Source organism: Salvelinus fontinalis, chromosome 10, assembly GCF_029448725.1.
Source record: "Salvelinus fontinalis isolate EN_2023a chromosome 10, ASM2944872v1, whole genome shotgun sequence".
Lineage (NCBI taxonomy): Eukaryota > Metazoa > Chordata > Actinopteri > Salmoniformes > Salmonidae > Salvelinus > Salvelinus fontinalis.
In genome coordinates, this window is record NC_074674.1 from 1,230,639 (window position 1) to 1,250,570 (window position 19,932).

General features: G+C 45.5%; 1 protein-coding gene across 4 annotated transcripts in view; it reads left to right on the top strand.

Annotated features, from left to right (window-relative positions):
* Positions 1 to 19,932, top strand: part of LOC129863334 (serine/threonine-protein kinase PAK 3-like) — a 66,198-nt gene that overhangs the window by 24,590 nt on the left and 21,676 nt on the right. For 3 of the 4 annotated variants that reach the window (XM_055935237.1, XM_055935235.1, XM_055935238.1), the window contains 6 exons: positions 9,330 to 9,523; positions 10,008 to 10,108; positions 10,331 to 10,484; positions 13,080 to 13,117; positions 16,352 to 16,414; positions 17,809 to 17,952. In XM_055935237.1, the coding sequence (XP_055791212.1) occupies positions 9,352 to 9,523; positions 10,008 to 10,108; positions 10,331 to 10,484; positions 13,080 to 13,117; positions 16,352 to 16,414; positions 17,809 to 17,952 (672 nt within the window). In that variant the 5' untranslated portion in view covers positions 9,330 to 9,351. The remainder of the gene's footprint in view (positions 1 to 9,329; positions 9,524 to 10,007; positions 10,109 to 10,330; positions 10,485 to 13,079; positions 13,118 to 16,351; positions 16,415 to 17,808; positions 17,953 to 19,932) is intronic. The other variant, XM_055935239.1, reaches the window with a different exon arrangement.

The following is a 19,932-nucleotide window of genomic DNA, read 5'->3' on the forward strand; positions in this document are numbered from 1 at the left end:
GGGACTTTCTCCCATTCTTCTCTTCAGATCCTCTCAAGCTCTGTCAGGTTGGATGGGGAGCGTCACTGCACAGCTATTTTCAGGTACCCAAGAAAACTCGAGGCTGTAATCGCTGCCAAAAGTGCTGAGTAAAGGGTCTATGTAAATGTCATATTTCAGTTTTTTTCACGACTGGGCAGGGGTGCAGCCATGGGTGGGCCTAGGAGGGCATAGGCCCACCCACTTGGGAGCCAGGCCAACCCATTGGGGAGCCATGCTTGGCCAATCAGAATACATTTTTCCCCAGAGAAGGGCTTTATTACAGACAAAAATACCAAATCTGAACCTACACTGTATATACAAAAGTATGTGGACACCCCTTCAAATAAGTGGATTTGGCTATTTCAACCACACCAGTTGCTGACAGTTGTATAAAATTGAGCACATAGCCATGCAATCTCCATAGACAAACTGGCAGTGGAATGACCTATAAGTTATTTGGTCAAATTTATTTACACACAGCGCGTAAACATCGTCTGTCCTCGGTTGCAACACTTAGTACCAAGTTCCAAACTGCCTCTGTAAGCAACATCAGCAAAATAACTGTTAGTCGGGAGCTTCATCAAATGGGTTTCCATAGCCGAGGATCCACACACAAGCCTAAGATCACCATGAGCAATGCCAAGCGTCAGCTGGAGTGGTGTAAAGCTCTCCAGCATTGGACTCTGGAGAATGAATCACGCTTCACCATCTGGCAGTCCAACGGTTGATTCAGGGTTTGGCGGATGCCAGGTGAACGCTACCTACCCCAATGCATAGTGCCAGCTGTAAAGTTTGGTGGAGGAGGAATAATGGTTTGGGGATGTTTTTCATGGTTCGAGGTAGGCCCCTTAGTTCCAGTGAAGGGAAATCTTGACGCTACAACATACAATGACATTCTAGATGGTTCTATGCTTCCAACTTTGTGGCAACACCTTGCGGAAGGCCCTTTCCTGTTTCAGCCTGATAATGCCCCCGTGTACAAAGCCAGGTCCATATAGAAATGGTTTGTCGAGATCGGTGTAGAATAACTTGACTGGCCTGCATAGAGCCCTGACCTCAATCAACCCCATCGAATACCTTTGGGATGAATTGAAACGCTGACTGCGAGCCAGGCCTAATAGCCCGACCTCACTAATGATCTTGTGGCTGAATGGAAGCAAGTCCCCACAGCAATATTCCAACATCTAGTGGAAAGCCTTCCCAGAAGAGTGGCGGCTGTTATAGCAGCAAAGGGGGGACCAACTCCATATTACTGCCCATGATTTTGAATGACATGTTTGACGAGCAGGTGTCCACATACCTTTGGACATGTAATGTATCCTAGATGTATGTTTCACAAGTTTGGATAGCACAGTACAGTACATTAAGTAGAGCATATTAGTACAGTACAATACAGTACAGTACAGTACAGTAAAGTAGAGTATAGTAGAGAAGAGTAGAGTCGAGTATACCCTACTTTACTGTACTGTATTGAACTCTACTGTAATGTACTGAACTTTACTGCACTGTACTGAACTCTACCCTACTTTACTCTGCTGTGCTGTGCTGTATTCTACTGCACTCTACTGTGCTCTACTGTGCTCTGCTGTGCTCTGCTGTGCTGGGCTGTGATGTCCAAACGTGTGAAATATGAGGATAATGAAATTCTTAATTATGTAATACAGATCAGAGCCTATGATGTAATTCCGTACTGTAATTCCCCCCCCCCCCCCCACACTGATTAGCATCGTTAGCATAGCGTCACAATTAAATAGTAGCATCTAAATATCATTAAATCACAAGTCCAAGACACCCAATGAAAGACACAGATCTTGTGAATAAAGCCACCATTTCAGATTTTTTAAATGTTTTACAGGGAAGACACAATATGTAAATCTATTAGCTAAACACGTTAGCAAAAGACACCATTTTTTTACTCCAACAGTTTTTTCCTGCGTCAGTAGCTATCACTAATTCGACTAAATGAAAATATATATAGCCACTAACCAACAAACAAATTCATAAGATGACAGTCTGATAACATATTTATGGTCTAGCATAGTTTTTTTTTTTTAAATGTGCATTTTTCAGGTATAAATCACAGTTCTACATTGCAGCTGCAATCTGATATAGTGCTGATGCAGCCAGAACAATTACAGAGACCAACGTCATATAACTAATTACTTGTCTTAAAACATTTCAGAAAAAATACACAGCGTACAGATATTGAAAGCCCAACATCTGGTGAATCCAAACAATATTTCAGATTTATTAAATGTTTTATAGCGAAAACAAAATGTAGCGCTAAATTAGCATAGCCACGCCAGCCAGAACCAGCTGGGCGCGCCCGACCAGTTCACATGCACGACAGATATATGAAATAACATCGTAAATTGGGTCTTACTATTGCTGATCTTTCATCAGAATGTTGATAAAGGTGTCCTTAGTCCTGATGAGTCGTTCAATCCATTCACAATGGCAACTTTCCCTCTTCATTTAGCATAGGTATTGGTCGACTAGCACGGTTCTGTCCAAAGTTAAAAAACTCACAGAACGGAACACGGCAAAACTCCCGAAAAAATTCAAATAATCTGATTAAACTATATTGAAAAAACATACATTAAGATGATATGGTCACATGTATCAAACAAACTTCGAGACGGAGATAGTTTTCATCCGTAACGGCAGCATAACAAAAGACAATTGCACCTCTAAAACGCGCGTTTCAGAGAACCGGAAGTTGTCGGTCACGCTAAAGAAATAGGTCTTATTTCACGTCAGTACAAGATAAACAAAAAATTTCTCCTCTGACGAATGAAGTGTGTTTCGGGTCATAGGTGGCGTGACCATATATAGGCAGAGCGTTGAAGCGAGCATACACATCTTGCAATCTTCTTCTTGCTCAGGGAAAGTGCTGTCAAATGACTTGTGTTTCACTCAGAGACAAAATTGAAACGGTTTTAGAAACCATAGCTTGTTTTCTATCCAATGGTATATGGTTATATGCATATAGTAACAGCAATAATTGAATAAGAGGCAGTTTAATCTGTAGAGGAAATTATGCTAATGCGAAAACAGCACCCCCTGTATTCTCAAGAAGTTAACAACAATACAGAAAAAAACACATTTAAAAAAGAAGCAGTGTGCAGGTGGGGTTGGAAGCCAAAGGGCTTATATGAAAACCACATCACAAAAAAACGATATATACAATACATAAGTACACAAATAAAAAAGGTTTGTTAAAACAGATAAAATAATGATAAATGTAGCACAGTACATGTCATAGCTGAAACCCCATTCTTTCTGCAGACTTTGAATCTTCATTCAGAGCAGATATTAAACTGTTACTGTAATTCCATTACTTAAGTTTGCCTCTGCACAGTTCTTTCACTAAATTTGTTTTTGTAAATGTTTCAGTGGAACTTGTTAAAAGTCGTCCTTGTGCATAGAGTTGAATGGTTTGTTAAACTTTTTAGTCAATGGCTTTTGTTTGGCTTACATTTTAAAGTGGAATTGCCCTCATGTTAGGTTAGAGAAATCAGTAGATATTTTCTGATCAAAGATACCAACTAGCATTAGCCACTCAACACCAGCTGATTTTGTTGGGCTGGGAAATACAAACTAAGTTCAATTCACTTCAAAGCTTAATTTCAGTATTGTAGCATTACTCTAAACTATTCCCTGATGGTGTGCAGGATAACTAGACTGCAGGGCGGTAGACAGACCCTCCCGTAGTCTGTAAAAGTGAATCTAATGACATCTCACTCCTCGTGGGTAGACTAACACAATCAAACAGAAGCCCTCATATGCTTTCAGGTATATCCAGGAAAACTGCATATAAAAAAAGGTATATCCAGAAAAAGTGACCAATACCTAAACAAGTGCAGGAGGAAGCTTTGTGTTGACTGTTTCAGTCCTCCAGGAACACGGCTACTTTAGTGTATTATCACTGAAAACCCCTGAGGATGTAACAAACTCGCCATTAACAGCTACATATAGGCTTCTAATCAACACATATATACACACACTAACACACACACCCGTTTGTTTACTATCGTTGTGGGGACCAAACAATTGATTCCCATTCAAAATCCTATTTTCCCTAACCCTTAACCAAACCCGGACACTAATTCTAACTCTAGCCCTCACTGAATTCATCTTGTTTTACTATCCTTGTGAGGACCTCTGGTAAAACCAAAAACACACACACAGATATCTGATGTCTCAAAAGCTCCTTCTACCTCTATATATGAGAGATTTCCCATGGTCCGGGAGTAAATCCTGTGCTGCCTGCTGGTCTTTGTCCACTAATGTAGGTCTCCAGTCTGAGAGGCTGTGTGCCGGGCCCTGATTCAGAGACTGTTGGACTCTACATCACATGATGGGCCTCAGGGCGAGGCTATGAAAAGATCCTAAGATGGAGGATGGAGGGATTGAGGATGAAAGAGGGGATGAGAGATATGAACATGTACCCCAGGTCTCTCTCTCTCTCTCTCTCTCTCTGTCTCTCTTTATCCCTTTGTGATTTCACAGTCGAACAAAGCATTTGGACATCAATAGCACAATTCCAGCACCATATGGATCATTAGCTCGCATCCTTCTAACAGCCTGAGAAAAATGTGCTGTCATATTGAAGGTTGCTCTTCATTGACTTTTACTAGTTTACATTGAAGAGGGAATTACCGTAATCTGTTGCTGTTTTCTCATCATCTTAATCTGTAGTGCACAGGGTTGACCCTAACCTTCACTTAACCACATTTATCCTCTCTGAGCCTTTCAGATGACTTTCCCATCTTCATCTGAGTGCCCTCTCCACATTACCTAAATAGGCCAATGTTCCTGATGAAGTTGGAATCCCTAACTCGGGGGCTGCTTTACTGCAAGCTGCAAGTCTGGCTCACTGTTCTGTATGCTGCTTCTATACCTACAGGGCCCACAGTTTCCTATGCAGAGCATGCTCTCGTCAATCTCATTATATTAACCTGGCCCTGGTGCTCCAGGAGAGGGCTCCCTAAAGCCTGCAGCTGGAATAATAATGGAACAGAGCAGCAGAGAAAAACAAAAACCTCTACCCTAACTGGGCACTACCCTTACTGGGCACTACCCTAACTAGTCCCTACCCTAACTGGTCCCTACCCTAACTGGTCCCTACCCTAACTGGTCACTACCCTAACTAGTCCCTACCCTAACTGGTCCCTACCCTAACTAGTCCCTACCCTAACTTGTCCCTACCCTAACTGGTCCCTACCCTAACTGGTCACTACCCTAACTGGTCCCTACCCTAACTGGGCACTACCCTTACTGGGCACTACCCTAACTGGGCACTACCCTAACTGGGCACTACCCTAACTGGGCACTACCCTAACTGGTCCCTACCCTAACTGGTCCCTACCCTAACTGGGCACTACCCTAACTGGGCACTACCCCAACAGGGCACTACCCTAACTGGTCCCTACCCTAACTGGGCACTACCCTAACTGGGCACTACCCTAACTAGCCACTACCCTAACTGGGCACTACCCTAACTGGTCCCTACCCTAACTGGGCACTACCCTAACTGGCCCCTACCCTAACTGGGCACTACCCTAACTGGGCACTACCCTAACTGGGAACTACCCTAACTGGGCACTACCCTAACTGGGCACTACCCTAACTGGGCACTACCCCAACAGGGCACTACCCTAACTGGTCCCTACCCTAACTGGTCCCTACCCTAACTGGGTACTACCCTAACTGGTCCCTACCCTTACTGGGCACTACCCCAACTGGGCACTACCCTAACTGGACCCTACCCTAACTGGGCACTACCCTAACTGGATCCTACCCTTACTGGGCACTACCCTAACTGGGCACTACCCTAACTGGGCACTACCCTAACTGGGCACTACCCTAACTGGGCACTACCCTAACTTGTCCCTACCCTAACTGGGCACTACCCTAACTGGGCACTACCCTAACTGGTCCCTGCCCTAACTGGTCCCTACCCTAACTGGGCACTACCCTAACTGGGCACTACCCTAACTGGGCACTACCCTAACTGGTCCCTACCCTAACTGGGCACTACCCTAACTGGGCACTACCCTAACTGGGCACTACCCTTACTGGGCACTACCCTTACTGGGCACTACCCTAACTGGGTACTACCCTAACTGGTCCCTACCCTAACTGGGCACTACCCTAACTGGGCACTACCCTAACTAGTCCCTACCCTAACTGGTCCCTACCCTAACTGGGCACTACCCTAACTGGGCACTACCCTAACTGGGCACTACCCTAACTGGTCCCTACCCTAACTGGGCACTACCCTAACTGGGCACTACCCTAACTGGTCCCTACACTAACTGGTCCCTACCCTAACTGGTCACTACCCTAACTGGTCCCTACCCTAACTGGTCCCTACCCTAACTGGTCCCTACCCTAACTGGTCCCTACCCTAACTGGGCACTACCCTAACTGGGCACTCCCCTAACTGGCCCCTACCCTAACTTGTCCCTACCCTAACTGGTCACTACCCTAACTGGGCACTACCCTAACTGGGCACTACCCTAACTGGTCCCTACCCTAACTGGGCACTACCCTAACTGGGCACTACCCTAACTGGTCCCTACCCTAACTGGGCACTACCCTAACTGGGCACTACCCTAACTGGTCCCTACCCTAACTGGGCACTATCCTAACTGGTCCCTACCCTAACTGGTCCCTACCCTAACTGGGCACTACCCTAACTGGGCACTACCCTTACTGGGCACTACCCTAACTGGGCACTACCCTAACTGGTCCCTACCCTAACTGGGCACTACCCTAACTGGTCCCTACCCTAACTGGGCACTACCCTAACTGGGCACTACCCTAACTGGTCACTACCCTAACTGGTCCCTACCCTAACTGGTCCCTACCCTAACTGGTCCCTACCCTAACTGGGCACTACCCTAACTGGTCCCTACCCTAACTGGTCCCTACCCTAACTGGGCACTACCCTAACTGGGCACTACCCTTACTGGGCACTACCCTTACTGGGCACTACCCTAACTGGTCACTACCCTAACTGGTCACTACCCTAACTGGGCACTACCCTAACTGGTCACTACCCTAACTGGTCCCTACCCTAACTGGTCACTACCCTTACTGCAACCGAGGAGACATGCCTTGAACACACATTCTAAATCGCTGGCCCAAATGCCTCACATATTGACATTTAGGACAGAGATGCCTGGGAGAATGTTGTGTGAAATGTAACATACACCATAGTGTAATGGAACACAATGTGACAGACACCGGAATTGTGAGCTATGTTCCTGAAACATGTAGTGCCATAAACGTTGATTGATTTGAATGTCAGTGTTTCTATATCTGGGAGTGTCTGTCTGAACTGAGGCTGGGCTGAATCTCGGATTATCATGTTACACAGGCAGAATACTATAAATAGGCTTCAAAATACAGTATAAACTGCAGTAGTTCATGATGTTACATGAGAATATGTGTCAATCAGGGAGGGATGCAAGGGTTTGACTATGCTGAGGACTAGATATTCTGTTTACAGATGATGCCAGATGAAGTCAGATGTGTACTGGTGGATTTATCTCCTCCTGTATGAATGTAAGTCGATGGGCTGCAGCCTATATACTGTACACTTTCTTGTCAGTTTCTCTCCATCAGTTTGGCAGACAATTGGAACAGCCTCTCAGCAAAGATGTTTAATCTACTTAGTGCAGAGCTTCTGTTGAATGTAGTAATTTAGATTTAAACATGGTTTTGTAGCTAGATGTTTTCCAGGCTGTGAGTCTTGGGATTGGAAAGTTTTTTCTTTGGCACACGGCAGATCTAAAACATTACACAGAGTAGTTCCTGAACACAGAGGCCTTCCTTCAAGAAAAGGATTAGGAATCAGAGAGTAGAACTATGACAGGAAATTGTAGGTTTATGTAGAGACAGATTATGGGATATTGTGCCCCCCTGGAGCTCAGAGAGAGCTCTTCTTGTGACCCATGGGGATTTAAACACGCTGGCTAGAGGCTGCTCATGCCTCTACTGACAGCAAACATTACACAGTGAGGGGGAGAGAGACAGCCGTTCAAAGGCTTTATCTTGTGGCGTTATGTTGAACTCCTGATGAAGTCTAAGGCAACTCATATGTGTTACAGCATTTGAACTCACGTTCAAATCCATTACCAACGTTCCTCACATTTCTTGATTCAGTTATTGAGATTGAAAATCCGTCTCTAAATGGGGGCTGGATGTTGATGGATGTTGGTGGATGTTGGATGTTGATGGATGTTGGTGGATATTGGATGTTGATGGATGTTGATGGATGTTGATGGATGTTGGATGTTGATGGATGCTGATGGATGTTGGATGCTGATGGATGTTGGACGTTGATGGATGCTGATGGATGTTGGATGTTGGTGGATATTGGATGTTGATGGATGTTGATGGATGTTGGATGTTGGTGGATATTGGATGTTGATGGATGTTGGTGGATGTTGGTGGATGTTGGTGGATATTGGATGTTGATGGATGTTGGTGGATATTGGATGTTGATGGATGTTGGTGGATGTTGATGGATGTTGTTGGATGTTGATGGATTCTGATGGATGTTGATGGCTGTTGGATGTTGATGGATGCTGATGGATGTTGGATGTTGGTGGATATTGGATGTTGATGGATGTTGATGGATGTTGGATGCTGATGGATGTTGGACGTTGATGGATGCTGATGGATGTTGGATGTTGATGGATGTTGGATGTTGATGGATGCTGATGGATGTTGGATGTTGATGGATGTTGGACATTGATGGATGCTGATGGATGTTGGATGCTGATGGATGCTGATGGATGCTGGATGTTGATGGATGCTGATGGATGTTGGATGTTGATGGATGCTGATGGATGTTGGACGTTGATGGATGCTGATGGATGTTGGATGTTGGTGGATATTGGATGTTGATGGATGCTGATGGATGTTGGATGTTGATGGATGCTGATGGATGTTGGATGTTGATGGATGCTGATGGATGTTGGATGTTGATGGATGCTGATGGATGTTGGACGTTGATGGATGTTGATGGATGTTGGACGTTGATGGATGTTGATGGATGTTGGACATTGATGGATGTTGGATGTTGATGGATGCTGATGGATGTTGGATGTTGATGGATGTTGGACGTTGATGGATGTTGATATGTTGTAAGCCTGCAGTGTGCAGAGGGAGTTGTGGACCTGTAGGCAAGGCTCTCTTCTCCTTTTCCAGTTTGATCCTAAGAATCTCTTAATTCATGTTTTATTATAGCACCATGCTAAACTTCCCTCTCTCTTGTTTTTCTTTCTTCCTAGGAGATTGTGAGTGTCACTAAAGATGTCCGATAGAGTCGATATTGAAGAGAAACCGCCAGCCCCTCCCTTGAGAATGAACAGTAGTCCCCGAGACTCTTCAACAGTGAATCACGGCTCCAAACCTCTCCCAATGGCTCCTGAGGAGAAGAACAAGAAGGTCCGCCTGCGCTCCATCTTCCCTGGAGGAGACAAGAGTGAGCAGACAGCTGCATATCACACTTTAATGTAGAACTAGAGTCCTGCATGAGCTTGTCCTGACCTCATGACCTAAACAGGAAAAACAAGACCTGGAGTTGTTTTGAGTTTCCAGGAAAACTGTGTGCCCTAGACATCACCACTGGCTCACGAGGTCCATTGACAACAAGGAACCCGTTGATCAGTGATAGAGTAACATCACAATTTTATGAGGGTTAGGAGCCCTCTCTAAGTTATGCAATTTCAGAAAGGGGTATTGTATTTATATTTAGCTCCACCCTTGGCAAAGAGTGAAACAATCGGAGTTATATCAAAGTTGCTAGAGACATATAATCCGTGTAAAGACAGTTCTTGTTCTAAAAATATTTTTATTCTCTGCTCAGGAATAATACGACACTGATTTGAAAATGTATCTCTTTAAAAGGTCGGTGTACTATGTATCAGAACTAGATCTGAATGTTCTTTTTGTTTTCTCCCGTGCAGCGAACAAGAAGAAGGAGAAGGAGCGTCCTGAGATCTCCCTGCCCTCAGACTTTGAGCACACCATCCATGTTGGCTTTGATGCTGTTACAGGGGAGTTCACTGTACGTACATCTTTGACAGATCAACGTTCCAGTAAATATATTTCAACGTTATACGGTACATCACAGACAAGGAAGGTGTACAGTGAAGGTTTTGAGTATACCCTTAAATGGCCCATATTACCACTGCGTGTTAAAAATAACCAAGACATGAACATTTGTGCCATGGTAGCTATGAAGTCACAAAGTGGATCTGACCTCTGACCTATGACCTCTCTCCCCCAGGGCATCCCAGAGCAGTGGGCGCGGCTCCTTCAGACCTCCAACATCACCAAGCTGGAGCAGAAGAAGAACCCTCAGGCCGTGCTGGACGTGCTCAAGTTCTACGACTCCAAAGAGACGGTCAACAACCAGAAATACATGAGCTTCACCTCCGGAGGTATGAACACACAAACACCAGATGCTGCTGTCTGTGTTTCAGATCATCTCTCTGCCTTACATTTCTGAATAATTGAGTTAGTGGAAATATGCTGCTGTGGTGAGCAAAAGCTTTGAATATTTATTGAAGAGTCTACAGTACATGCGGTCAGATCCACTCTGTGACCTCATAGCTACCACGGCACACTTTTTCATGTCTTGGTTATATTTAACTGTCAGTGTGTTGTCATCTTGGTTATATTTAACTGTGTCATCTTGGTTATATTTAACTGTCGGTGTGTTGTCATCTTGGTTGTATTTAACTGTCAGTGTGTTGTCATCTTGGTTATATTTAACTGTCAGTGTGTTGTCCTCTTGGTTATATTTAACTGTCAGTGTGTTGTCCTCTTGGTTATATTTAACTGTGTCATCTTGTTTATATTTAATTGTCAGTGTGTTGTCCTCTTGGTTATATTTAACTGTCAGTGTGTTGTCCTCTTGGTTATATTTAACTGTCAGTATGTTGTTTTCTTGGTTATATTTAACTGTCAGTGTGTTGTCATCTTGGTAATCTTTAACTGTCAGTGTGTTGTCCTTTTGGTTATATTTAACTGTCAGTGTGTTGTCATCTTGGTTATATTTAACTGTCAGTGTGTTGTCCTCTTGGTTATATTTAACTGTCAGTGTGTTGTCATCTTGGTTATGTTTAACTGTCAGTGTGTTGTCCTCTTGGTTATATTTAACTGTCAGTGTGTTGTCCTCTTGGTTATATTTAACTGTCAGTGTGTTGTCATCTTGGTTATATTTAACTGTCAGTGTGTTGTCATCTTGGTTGTATTTAACTGTCAGTGTATTGTCATCTTGGTTGTATTTAACTGTCACTGTGTTGTCATCTTGGTTATATTTAACTGTCCGTGTGTTGTCCTCTTGGTTATATTTAACTGTCAGTGTGTTGTCCTCTTGGTTATATTTAACTGTCAGTGTGTTGTCATCTTGGTTATATTTAACTGTCAGTGTGTTGTCATCTTGGTTGTATTTAACTGTCAGTGTATTGTCATCATGGTTGTATTTAACTGTCACTGTGTTGTCATCTTGGTTATATTTAACTGTCCGTGTGTTGTCATCTTGGTTATATTTAACTGTCCGTGTGTTGTCCTCTTGGTTATATTTAACTGTCAGTGTGTTGTCATCTTGGTTATGTTTAACTGTCCGTGTGTTGTCCTCTTGGTTATATTTAACTGTCCGTGTGTTGTCCTCTTGGTTATATTTTACTGTCAGTGTGTTGTCATCTTGGTTATATTTAACTGTCAGTGTGTTGTCATCTTGGTTGTATTTAACTGTCAGTGTATTGTCATCTTGGTTGTATTTAACTGTCAGTGTGTTGTCCTCTTGGTTATATTTAACTGTCAGTGTGTTGTCAACTTGGTTGTATTTAACTGTCAGTGTATTGTCATCTTGGTTGTATTTAACTGTCAGTGTGTTGTCCTCTTGGTTATATTTAACTGTCAGTGTGTTGTCAACTTGGTTGTATTTAACAGTCAGTGTGTTGTCCTCTTGGTTGTATTTAGCTGTCAGTGTGTTGTCCTCTTGGTTATATTTAACTATCAGTGTGTTGTCCTCTTGGTTATATTTAACTATCAGTGTGTTGTCCTCTTGGTTATATTTAACTGTCAGTGTGTTGTCCTCTTGGTTATATTTAACTGGCAGTGTGTTGTCATATTGGTTATATTTAACTGTCAGTGTGTTGTCATCTTGGCTGTATTTAACTGTCAGTGTGTTGTCATCTTGGTTGTATTTAACTGTCAGTGTGTTGTCATCTTGGTTGTATTTAACTGTCAGTGTGTTTTCATCTTGCTTATTTAACTGTCAGTGTGTTGTCATCTTGGTTATATTTAACTGTCAGTGTGTTGTCCTCTTGGTTGTATTTAACTGTCAGTGTGTTGTCATCTTGGTTAAATTTAACTGTCAGTGTGTTGTCCTCTTGGTTATATTTAACTGTCAGTGTGGTGTCATCTTGGTTATATTTAACTGTCAGTGTGTTGTCATCTTGGTTGTATTTAACTGTCAGTGTGTTGTCACATTGGTTGTATTTAACTGTCAGTGTGTTGTCATCTTGGTTGTATTTAACTGTCAGTGTGTTGTCATCTTGCTTATTTAACTGTCAGTGTGTTGTCATCTTGGTTGTATTTAACTGTCAGTGTGTTGTCCTCTTGGTTATATTTAACTGTCAGTGTGTTGTCAACTTGGTTGTATTTAACTGTCAGTGTGTTGTCATCTTGGTTGTATTTAACTGTCAGTGTGTTGTCATCTTGCTTATTTAACTGTCAGTGTGTTGTCATCTTGGTTATATTTAACTGTCAGTGTGTTGTCATCTTGGTTATATTTAACTGTCAGTGTGTTGTCATCTTGGTTATATTTAACTGTCAGTGTGTTGTCCTCTTGGTTATATTTAACTGTCAGTGTATTGTCATCTTGGTTGTATTTAACTGTCAGTGTGTTGTCATCTTGGTTGTATTTAACTGTCAGTGTGTTGTCATCTTGGTTGTATTTAATTGTCAGTGTGTTGTTGTTAATGTAAGAGAATGAGACGTCTGGCAATGATTCCTTTCTCTTTCAGACAAGTCAGCACAGGGATACATAGCAGCCAACACTCTGGTAAGTGCTACTTCATTTCAAACATGTTCTTTTCCTCTTAACAACTCATTAGCATTTATTGAAAGAGAAACAAATATGAGCGTATACTCTGTGTAGTGCTCTCTTGTCAGCTGTAGTGTGCTCTGGAGTTTTAGTTAGCACTGTAAGCCAGACTGCGTGTTCTCGCTGGGTCCATTAACATGACCTCATATGACTGTCTCAGAGTCTAACCGTCCCTTTTGGGAATCAGCCAAATGACTGTCTCTGGGCTGTGTCGCTGTCAGAGTAATGTTTCATCGGTGGACTGAGAGAGAAGACTCTCAGAGGTCGTGTGCACTCAACTGCATTCACTCTTTCTGTCTGTTGGTACTTTACCTCTGGCTTGGGTGTGAAGAGTTGGCACACAGAGGCCTTTTCTCTATGATGGTTTTGTTATGTCTGGAGATGGCTGGTTTTCCCAGGCGGTGGCGCCGGCCTGCTGACTCCCAGCACTCTGATGGTCCTGATGAAGTGTTGATAGAGCAGGTGACACACTTCTCAATAAGAGGCTGGTTCAGAACCAGGCAGTAGGTACCATTCCTCTCAATAAGGGGCTGGTTTAGAACCAGGTAGTAGGTACCACTCCTCTCAATAAGGAACTGGTTCAGAACCAGACAGTAGGTACCACTCCTCTCAATAAGGAACTGGTTCAGAACCAGACAGTAGGTACCACTCCTCTCAATAAGGAACTGGTTCAGAACCAGGCAGTAAGTACCACTCCTCTCAATAAGAGGCTGGTTCAGAACCAGGTAGTAGGTACCACTCCTCTCAATAAGGAACTGGTTCAGAACCAGGCAGTAGGTACCACTCCTCTCAATAAGGAACTGGTTCAGAACCAGACAGTAGGTACCACTCCTCTCAATAAGGAACTGGTTCAGAACCAGACAGTAGGTACCACTCCTCTCAATAAGGAACTGGTTCAGAACCAGACAGTAAGTACCACTCCTCTCAATAAGAGGCTGGTTCAGAACCAGGTAGTAGGTACCACTCCTCTCAATAAGGAACTGGTTCAGAACCAGACAGTAGGTACCACTCCTCTCAATAAGGGGCTGGTTCAGAACCAGGCAGTAAGTACCACTCCTCTCAATAAGGAACTGGTTCAGAACCAGGCAGTAAGTACCACTCCTCTCAATAAGAGGCTGGTTCAGAACCAGGTAGTAGGTACCACTCCTCTCAATAAGAGGCTGGTTCAGAACCAGGTAGTAGGTACCACTCCTCTCAATAAGGAACTGGTTCAGAACCAGGTAGTAGGTACCACTCCTCTCAATAAGGAACTGGTTCAGAACCAGGTAGTAGGTACCGCTCCTCTCAATAAGGAACTGGTTCAGAACCAGACAGTAGGTACCACTCCTCTCAATAAGAGGCTGGTTCAGAACCAGGTAGTAGGTACCACTCCTCTCAATAAGGGGCTGGTTCAGAACCAGGTAATAGGTACCACACCTCTCAATTGGTCAGCACTCTGATAAACTGTATGTATCAAATCAAAGTTTATTTGTTGCTTGAACAGGATACAACAGGTCCTACAAACTGTTTCTCAACAATGCAATGTTCAAATACCAGGTCAGATTTCAACAGATAGAAAGGAATTTTCAACAAATCTAAGAATAAATGCTCACAAGGAGTAAAACACACAAGAATGTACACTGTGTACAATGTTGCTACCAGTATCATATCCATGTGCAGGGTAACAGTGGTAGGTACCATATGATGGCATTAAGTCAATGTGCAGGGTAACAGTGGTAGGTACGATACGATGGCATTAAGTCAATGTGCAGGGTAACAGTGGTAGGTACCATATGATGGCATTAAGTCAATGTGCAGGGTAACAGTGGTAGGTACCATACGATGGCATTAAGTCAATGTGCAGGGTAACAGTGGTAGGTACCATATGATGGCATTAAGTCAATGTGCAGGGTAACAGTGGTAGGTACCATACGATGGCATTAAGTCAATGTGCAGGGTAACAGTGGTAGGTACCATATGATGGCATTAAGTCAATGTGCAGGGTAACAGTGGTAGGTACCATACGATGGCATTAAGTCAATGTGCAGGGTAACAGTGGTAGCTACCATACGATGGCATTAAGTCAATGTGCAGGGTAACAGTGGTAGGTACCATACAATGGCATTAAGTCAATGTGCAGGGTAACAGTGGTAGGTACCATATGATGGCATTAAGTCAATGTGCAGGGTAACAGTGGTAGGTACCATATGATGGCATTAAGTCAATGTGCAGGGTAACAGTGGTAGGTACCATATGATGGCATTAAGTCAATGTGCAGGGTAACAGTGGTAGGTACCATATGATGGCATTAAGTCAATGTGCAGGGTAACAGTGGTAGGTACCATATGATGGCATTAAGTCAATGTGCAGGGTAACAGTGGTAGGTACCATATGATGGCATTAAGTCAGTGTGCAGAAACAAAATGTTCTGCCACTAATATCACTAGTGATCACCTTGCCATCTCTACGTCAGAAGCTAGGGATTGTCATCAGCAGGAAGTCCGCAAAACATCATTTGTGTCTCATCACCCATGAAAATCCATTCATCTGTAGTGGTCCCCTGTCCTCTACTCTCCCCATCTCTCTGTAGTGGTCCCCTGTCCTCTACTCTCCCCATCTCTCTGTAGTGGTCCCCTGTCCTCTACTCTCCCCATCTCTCTGTAGTGACCCCTGTCCTCTACTCTCCCCATCTCTCAGTAGTGGTCCCCTGTCCTCTACTCTCCCCATCTCTCTGTAGTGGTCCCCTATCCTCTACTCTCCCCATCTCTCTGTAATGGTCCCCTGTCCTCTACTCTCCCCATCTCTCTGTAGTGGTCCCCTGTCATCTACTCTCCCCATCTCTCTGTAGTGGTCCCCTGTCCTCTACTCTCCCCATCTCTCTGTAGTGGTCCCCTGTCCTCTACTCTCCCCATCTCTCTGTAGTGGTCCCCTGTCCTCTACTCTCCCCATCTCTCTGTAGTGGTCCCCTGTCCTCTACTCTCCCCATCTCTCTGTAGTGGTCCCCTGTCCTCTACTCTCCCCATCTCTCTGTAGTGGTCCCCTGTCCTCTACTCTCCCCATCTCTCTGTAGTGGTCCCCTGTCCTCTACTCTCCCCATCTCTCTGTAGTTGTCCCCTGTCCTCTACTCTCCCCATCTCTCTGTAGTCCATTGTTCTGTAATGTTGTGTCGGTCTGTGTTCAGTAAATCTTTCCATTTTCAACCTTCACATTCAGAACCGACTGCTGTCGCCTGGGCCTCCTGTCAGCCATAGAACCTGCAGTGCATTATTTGACAAGGTAACTCCTCCATATTCCTTTCCACATGCCTCTACATTGGCTGAACAATAAATGGAACCATGTTGAACTCCTAATGTTGTTGATGCTGGGTATGCCCAGATATGCAGGCTCTATTGGATGGACATGAACATGACTTACCATCTGCCAAATGTTTGAGATATTAGAGACCGCTTCACTCTCTTTTAAGTGTAATGGTTTCTCTATTTCACCACTTGTCGTAAGCAGCTCCTTAAACAATTCCAAATGGCCCATGTTTAAAACTGTCAGGGCTGGGCGCTTGCCTAAGAGGGCTATTATGATCTTCAAAATCCTGCATGTCTGAACAGGTGTTCTTCAATTCCTTCCTCACAGAGCCAATATGTCCCTGCTTTAGATCTGACTGCATGGCCCAGTAGAAACGTGCTATCTCGCGCTGCTTATCATTAGCCAGCTAGCCTCTCATCTCCACTGCCTTCTCCGGCTCTGTGTGTGCTGTGAATCTGGGGCTGTCTTCAGAACACTGACCCCTATTATCCCTCATGGTACCGCTTAAACCAAATCAACTTCCACTGCTAAACAAAGAGCTGCTGGCTTGGCACCAATAGCCTGCAGCTAATCACCACTACTGCTATGCTGTGCTGTTTTGGATATGTTTTACCATCTACGTTACATGTTTAGGCTAGGGATGGATGAAATCTATCCCACTGTACAGTCCAAGTGGTCACCCGGATGCTGGTGTTTATGATGGAGTACAGGAGAGAGTGACTGGCTTTGCATACACTCTGATCCACCATCAGAATGGGTGTGTGACGTACTGTACGGCTGCTTTTAGTGTCTCTGGTTGGAGTGGGAGTGTTGGGTCAGGGGTTGGTTTGCTTGGCTCTCCAGGTCCAACTGTATGCTGTAAAATGCTGTTCTATGAGCTCTCACTGAAACACATCACGACAGAGAATGTTAGCCATGTTCTAGCTGTTAGGGATCTATACCTCAGCCCATATGATCAGAAGCCATTCTAGTACTGTAGCTTTCTTGTCCAAGGCCCGTATCCACAAAGGGTCTCAAAGTAGGAGTGAATTATAAATCATATTATATGGACAGATCCTAGATTTGTGGATAGGGGCCCAGGTTTAATCAAGTAGATCATGTTGGATAACTATATTCCTGATTACACTGTGGAATAAATGTAATATTTATGTTTTACCCTATCTTATTTCACAGCTGAGCACCCTGTTGTAATGGTATGGTCTTAGGAGGTGTCTATTGTCAGCATGGACGTGCCTTATTACATGGAACATTAGGAGTCCCTGGACAAACCATTTACAGTAATACAGGTGACGCAGCTGTCCCAGCGTTTCAGATTGTCACAGTCCAATGTACTACAGACCTCCTCACTGACACCTTGTTTTACACCTCAGGGTGCAAAGACATCTACAGAGCCCCCTATAGCACTCCCTGTGTCAGAGGAGGAGGAGGAGGAGGAGGAGGAAGAGGAGGAGGATGACGATGATAACGATGAACTACCACCCGTCATCGCACCTCGACCTGAGCACACTAAATCTGTGAGTCACCCTGAGGTTATGAGCAATGATTTAACACAATGTTACAGATCTAAGACTTAGGAAGGCTAACAGGCTAATCACCTCAATAACTCAACTCAGTACAGAGTTGTACAATATGCTTGTTGTCCTGCCCCTCTCTGACTGTGTCCTGCCCCTCTCTGACTGTGTCCTGCCCCTCTCTGACTGTGTCCTGCCCCTCTCTGACTGTGTCCTGCCCCTCTCTGACTGTGTCCTGCCCCTCTCTGACTGTGTCCTGCCCCTCTCTGACTGTGTCCTGCCCCTCTCTGACTGTGTCCTGCCCCTCTCTGACTGTGTCCTGCCCCTCTCTGACTGTGTCCTACTCCTCTCTGACTGTGTCCTGCCCCTCTCTGACTGTATCCTGTCCCTCTCTGACTGTGTCCTGCCCCTCTCTGACTGTGTCCTGCCCCTCTCTGACTGTGTCCTGCCCCTCTCTGACTGTGTCCTGCCCCTCTCTGACTGTGTCCTGACCCTCTCTGACTGTGTCCTGCCCCTCTCTGACTGTGTCCTGCCCCTCTCTGACTGTGACTCTCCTGCCCCTCTCTGACTGTGCCCTGCCCCTCTCTGACTGTGCCCTGCCCCTCTCTGACTGTGTCCTGCCCCTCTCTGACTGTGTCCTGCCCCTCTCTGACTGTGACTCTCCTGCCCCTCTCTGACTGTGTCATGCCCCTCTCTGACTGTGTCATGCCCCTCTCTGACTGTGTCCTGCCCCTCTCTGACTGGGCCATGCCCCTCTCTGACTGTGTCCTGCCCCTCTCTGACTGTGTCCTGCCCCTCTCTGACTGTGTCCTGCCCCTCTCTGACTGTGTCCTGCCCCTCTCTGACTGTGTCCTGCCCCTCTCTGACTGTGTCCTGCCCCTCTCTGACTGGGTCATGCCCCTCTCTGACTGTGTCCTGCTCCTCTCTGACTGTGTCCTGCCCCTCTCTGACTGTGTCCTGCTCCTCTCTGACTGTGTCCTGCTCCTCTCTGACTGTGTCCTGCCCCTCTCTGACTGGGTCATGCCCCTCTCTGACTGTGTCCTGCTCCTCTCTGACTGTGTCCTGCCCCTCTCTGACTGTGTCCTGCCCCTCTCTGACTCTGACTGTGTCCTGCCCCTCTCTGACTCTGACTGTGTCCTGCTCCTCTCTGACTGTGTCCTGCTCCTCTCTGACTGTGTCCTGCTCCTCTCTGACTGGGTCATGCCCCTCTCTGACTGTGTCCTGCCCCTCTCTGACTGTGTCCTGCCCTTCTCTGACTGTGTCCTGCCCCTCTCTGACTGTGTCCTGCCCCTCTCTGACTGTGTCCTGCCCCTCTCTGACTGTGTCCTGCCCCTCTCTGACTGTGTCCTGCTCCTCTCTGACTGTGTCCTGCTCCTCTCTGACTGTGTCCTGCCCCTCTCTGACTGGGTCATGCCCCTCTCTGACTGTGACTCTCCTGCCCCTCTCTGACTGTGACTGTGTCCTGCTCCTCTCTGACTGTGTCCTGCCCCTCTCTGACTGTGTCCTGCTCCTCTCTGACTGTGTCCTGCCCCTCTCTGACTGTGTCCTGCTCCTCTCTGACTGTGTCCTGCCCCTCTCTGACTGTGTCCTGCTCCTCTCTGACTGTATCCTGCTCCTCTCTGACTGTGTCCTGCTCCTCTCTGACTGTGACTGTGTCCTGCTCCTCTCTGACTGTGTCCTGCCCCTCTCTGACTGGGTCATGCCCCTCTCTGACTGTGTCCTGCTCCTCTCTGACTCTGACTGTGTCCTGCTCCTCTCTGACTCTGACTGTGTCCTGCTCCTCTCTGACTGTGTCCTGCCCCTCTCTGACTGGGTCATGCCCCTCTCTGACTGTGTCCTGCTCCTCTCTGACTGTGACTGTGTCCTGCTCCTCTCTGACTCTGACTGTGTCCTGCTCCTCTCTGACTCTGACTGTGTCCTGCTCCTCTCTGACTGTGTCCCGCGCCTCTCTGACTGTGACTGTGTCCTGCTCCTCTCTGTGTC